This window comes from Aulonocara sp. 'chitande type north' Nkhata Bay, linkage group LG11 (assembly GCF_057382095.1).
Source record: "Aulonocara sp. 'chitande type north' Nkhata Bay isolate Kocher_YH1m ecotype deep benthic linkage group LG11, A_spYH_male_GT1.1, whole genome shotgun sequence".
NCBI lineage: Eukaryota > Metazoa > Chordata > Actinopteri > Cichliformes > Cichlidae > Aulonocara > Aulonocara sp. 'chitande type north' Nkhata Bay.
This window is the reverse complement of record NC_141354.1, coordinates 11,492,069-11,497,283: the sequence shown is the minus strand read 5'-3', so window position 1 is coordinate 11,497,283 and position 5,215 is coordinate 11,492,069. Positions and strand designations below refer to the sequence as shown.

Below are 5,215 nucleotides of genomic sequence, written 5' to 3'. Positions count from 1 at the left end.
CCACGGCTCCTGCATCCTGATGTCCTATTGGCGGATTTTTGGGGCGGTCAGTCGCTCTGTGGGTGATGTCATAGGATGCGATTTTGACATTTAGTTTCCTATACCAAGATTATTCTGGTTAACTAACACAAAATGAAAAACTAAAACTGCATAAAAAATTTTTTTTAGGTAGCTACAATAAAAATAAAATATTCTGGGGAAAAAATAAAGCTAACTGAAACGATTTTGTGACCTCAAAATTAACTAAAATATAATAAAAAAAATATAGAGGAAAACCTTAGTTTTAGTATTTCTTAGTTTGATGAAAATAAAATAAATAATAATAACTATTATTATTATTATTATTATTATTATTATTATTATTATCATAGTTACAGTTTGGCTGATGACTCTGTGTGTCTACAAGACTGTTAAAAAATTTTAAAAGTTCAAAAAGTAAACTGAAACAAGAAAACCCAGTATGGAACCAAACTAAAACTAAACTGAATTAAAAACAAAAAGTCAAAAAGAAATAAAAACAAAAAATGATCAGAAAATACAAAACTCAAATAACTGTACCTTGTACATATGTTAATGAATAATAACATAATAAAAACAAAAAATGAAAACATAAATACCATAAATATTACATCTTAACAAGCTTGCAGATTAATCAAGAGAAAAGACAATAATAAGCGTTCCATAGAAGCAAGAATTCATTATTGAATATTTTTTAAATGACTAATGCTATTCACACTTAAATATAAACTTTGAGGATAAACTAATAGGATAGAAAAGGTTTTAAAAACCATCTCTGATCATTGTTTTGTTTCTTCAACGGTGAATAAAACTTATGTGATGATCAACATTTTGAGTTTACCACATTTAGCGTTAATATAACAAGAAGATGTAAAGTTTCTAGGTTCTCCAGAAAAGCATCATGTAGTTAGATATTCAGAATCCAGGTTTCATGGAATTACACAGATGACTGGCATATTTGCCAGGACTATAGCAGAGGATCAAAGGAGGGTAAAGCTAAGATTACGCTCAGATACACACTAGGGGCTGCTCCCAAATATGCCATATTAATGAGCACTCCCTCCCTCACCGTTCAATCTTATGACTCTTGTTCAATTGCCCAGACGATGCTTCTACAAGGCCGCAGTCAGGTACAATTACAGCCAAACAGTTTTGCCATAATTAATGGGGATCAAAACCATGTTTAGAAATTACACATGTAGTACTATATTAATACACAATATCCAGGCACTTTTTGTGTTTTCTTTACTGTTATTTAATTTAGTATTTCGCTGACATGTAATAAATCTTCACGGTGTTCCTCGTTTATCTTCATAGATTCATCATGTAAGCAAACTGTCCCCAGTTTGAGACCAGGAGGAGACACACGAACCCAGACTCAGGAGGACACAAGCTGGTGTATTCCCAGTGCTGGTCCCAAGTCTGAGAAATTCGGATGAGTGGGTAAGCAAGGGCATCTGGTGACCCTTTGACATAAGAGACCACATGAAAGCGCCCTTTTCCTTTTAACTAAACAGTGCAAAATACTGATTTATGGTCTGTTGCTTAGTAAAAACTACAATTCATAAAAATGCAATAAGGACTGATAATCCTTTACCTTCCCTCCCTTTCCTCATGCAGGGTCACCTCCTCTTTTTGTAGAATATCAAGTACCGCTTCCGTTTTATTCATGAGTTATTAGAGCTTCATTACATTTATTTTTAACTTATGTTTGACAAGTCATTCAATCCAAACGCTACAGTTATTTATAAAAGGAAATCTAGACTCCTGTAGGGTAGAACAGTGACATATTAAAATTTAAAATATAAGAAAACAACTGAAGTGTGCATGAGCACAAAACCCTTCCATCTCTCTTCATAATGTCTTCACATCATAATACTAATAATGACAGTGCTGTGTCTCGTTCTTTCTAATATATAACACTTAATCCAACAGCCAGACTGGCTTGCTTCTTTAAATCTGTTCTTGATTTCTTTGAGACTATATAGAACATTTTATTATTTAATACAGAAAGTAACTGCGATTTTCAGGAATAAAATGAATGTTAACACTTCCACACTAAACTATCCATAAGCCCATGTCCCATTTAAGATGAACTATTCAGCCCTCTTCATACATACTGCGAGCCAATTTATGAATACTGCAAGAGTTTCAGGTTAGGTTTATAAAAAAAATAAACCACTTATAAGCATAAGCATAAGAAATAAAACTGAAGGCCGAAGAAAACTTGTGGGAGTTTTCTGTTCACCCCCTCTTTTCTTGAATAATGGTACGCTCCCTCCTTGCAATGGTCTGCACTGTGTTGCTGCGGTTGGTCTTTCCCTCTTGACGCGCAACGATTAGGAGGAGCGGAATGCTGGAAATACGTTTGTAATATATGGCACCTCTGGGAGAACGAGAGTTTTGTCTGTTTGGAAACCGGCAGCCGGAATAAGTAACTGGATGTAAAAAAAAAAAACGAAGAAGAAGAAAAAGAAGAAATAAATATTCTGGATTTGCTTGTTTTGCTAAGGAAAGGGGGGGAAATATCGTGTACCTCTAATGTTCCGAAAAGCCTGAGACTGGGAAGACAAAGAAACAGGATCGGAGAAGTTTGCCTGCTTCACTGAAATGTAGACTCATCCTAAACAAGGATGGTGTGGCGGTAGTTGTATGGAGTTGGAACTGGGGGCATTTTTCGAAAGGATAAACGTGGGAAACGGTGTTAGAAAAACTTTCCTTTGTTCCCCACACCGCGGACGAATAACGAAGCAGGGGTCGCACGCTTGGATTGTTTTAAAAACGATTTCCTTACGCACGCTCTGCGCACACTGATTTCCAAACTCCAAGAGGCGCATGTCAAGCACGTTGTGCGATAGTGACTGCGGAGGCACGCGAGGGAGACTCCGAAAGTCCGGCGTGATGTTTTTACTTTTCCTCCTCGCGATCGTGCCGTCCGGTCACGGGTGCCCGGAGGAATGCTTGTGCTCCTCACAAACTGTGAAATGCCAAAACAAGGACTTGGACAGGATCCCGCATTTCATACCAAACAACACCAAAATTCTATTTGTGTCAGGAAACAGCATTTCCCGTATTAGTGGGAACTCCTTCCCAACCCGCCTGGAGCTATTAACAGAGCTCCATCTCAGTGGGAATGAGCTGGAGTATGTGGATACAATGGCATTTAACAACTTGCCAAACCTTGTGTGGCTGGACTTGAGCAACAACACACTCCAGCATTTCAGTGAAAGCGCTTTCCCCAGTGACAATAAACTGCAACACTTGAACCTCAGTAGGTCTTTGCACAATCACTCCACCACAGATGAGCTTCTAAATTTCCTGCACAGCAGGAACCTCGTCCAGCTGACAGTCTTGGATCTGTCCAACAATGACCTTGTGATTCTTCCCAGTGATATATTCACTGGTCTTTCCAGCCTGGTCAGCCTCAGCCTGCAGAACAGCTCCATCATCAACATCCACAACGGGACTCTCAGAGTGCCCCCATTGCGTGACCTTGACCTGAGGAACAACAGCCTGAAAGATCTGTCCAGCATCATGATGGCAGAGTTCAGCCTTAAGCCCGACCTCCGCATCCAGCTGGCAGGGAACCCCTGGCATTGCAACTGCTTTATCGAGGACACGCTGATGTGGCTGAAGAACTCCACTCAGGTCGTCGACGTCCAGAACCTGACCTGCACGAACCCCAAGGACCTGAGACGCCAGCCACTTCTGCAGTTGGAGAAGTACGAGCTGAAGTGCTCGATGGAGATGAAGGGCGTGCTGGGGACTTCTTACGTGTTCCTGGGACTGGTGCTGGCCCTGATCGGTGTCATATTCCTGCTGGTGCTCTACCTGAACAGAAAGGGCATCAAACGGTGGATGTACAACATCCGGGATGCTTGTAGGGACCACATGGAGGGGTATCATTACAGGTATGAGATAAACTCTGACCCACGTTTGGCCAACCTGAGCATCAATTCAGATGTGTGAAGAGGGGGCGTACAGCGTGGCACCAGCCTGGGACCGTGTAGTGAGATAATAAATGACTTTATACTATTAAGATTTGCATGAAAGTCTTCCTCCCCCACACCCCATGATGATACTCAGACTTCGCACCTGTCGCCGCTCCTTTTTACCCACCCCTTAGTGACTTCCCCATCAGCCACTGCCGCATGTCCCGTACCAGTCACCTGGCAGCTGCAATGTCAGCAGCATTGTCTCTGTGTAACAGTGCATGGACAATGAGTCATGGGAAAGGGGTTTTCTGGACAGTTGCAAAGAGTGATATGTTCTATTTTTACTTTCCCCTAAAGGATAAACGAATGAAGGGAACTGACTTGTAACTAAAAGAATAGTTGGTGAAAACACACTGCCAGTCGTTGCATCCTTCTCGTAAAGCCTCAGCTGCAGACAAATGTTACACTGCTTGAGTTTGTTTTTTAAACGTGAACATGTGTAATACAGTATGCCTTCTTTTGAATGATTATAGTGCACACTGCATTAGCTCTTCGGATTTATTAGGTGGATGTGATTGCTCTTTTTTTTTTCTCCTGTGATGATATTGAGCTGAATAAAATGCCTCTGGATTGCTGGTATCTGTCTCGACTGAGGGCTTTTTAATTGTAAGACTGAGGAATGTGATCCCAAAGCTGTGATGAAGGAGTTCACGGGCACACACACACACTTACATTCCTGAGGCAGGGCCACAACTCGGCTAAAAACCACATGACAAACACTAAATCTCACTCCAGCTGTCAGCGAGCTCAGCAATGTGTGAAACGTTTGCACTTTTGCCACTTATAGTATCTCCAGGGTAACAGTGTACGGCTGTGTTCTCATTAACAAGCAACTTTCTGTGGAAAGAAGTCAAATTCTGATGTTGAATAGAGGACACGTCCTGAATTCAAATGAGCTTCTGTCTGCGGGTTTAAAGGTGATGAGAGTAGCCCAACTGTTATCTCCGGTCCAATTTACTTCACGCTGTGTGTCTGATAAAGAACCACTGGCTCTGCTGTGACCCCGTCCCCTCCCAGAATAATGTCTGTGAGCCTGCACTGCAGCCAGAAGACTAATCTCACTACTAACAGCTCCTACCAGCGTTTACTGTAAGCATTTCAATATGCTCCAGCTGCAAAAACCCGGGAAAAAAATCAGTATTCGTGTCGCTCCATGGCACATGCAAATGAAGAAAAACCAAACCAGAGATGCTGGCGCTCAT

At 41.2% G+C, this 5,215-nt stretch overlaps 1 protein-coding gene across 1 annotated transcript; it reads left to right on the top strand.

The window, feature by feature from the left end:
• Positions 1 to 2,325: 2,325 nt before the first annotated feature.
• Positions 2,326 to 4,594, top strand: tpbg (trophoblast glycoprotein). Its single transcript, XM_086310571.1, has one exon. The coding sequence runs from the start codon at positions 2,854 to 2,856 to the stop codon at positions 3,985 to 3,987; it is 1,134 nt and encodes a 377-aa protein (XP_086166697.1). The 5' UTR covers positions 2,326 to 2,853; the 3' UTR covers positions 3,988 to 4,594.
• The last annotated feature ends 621 nt before the right edge of the window (positions 4,595 to 5,215 follow it).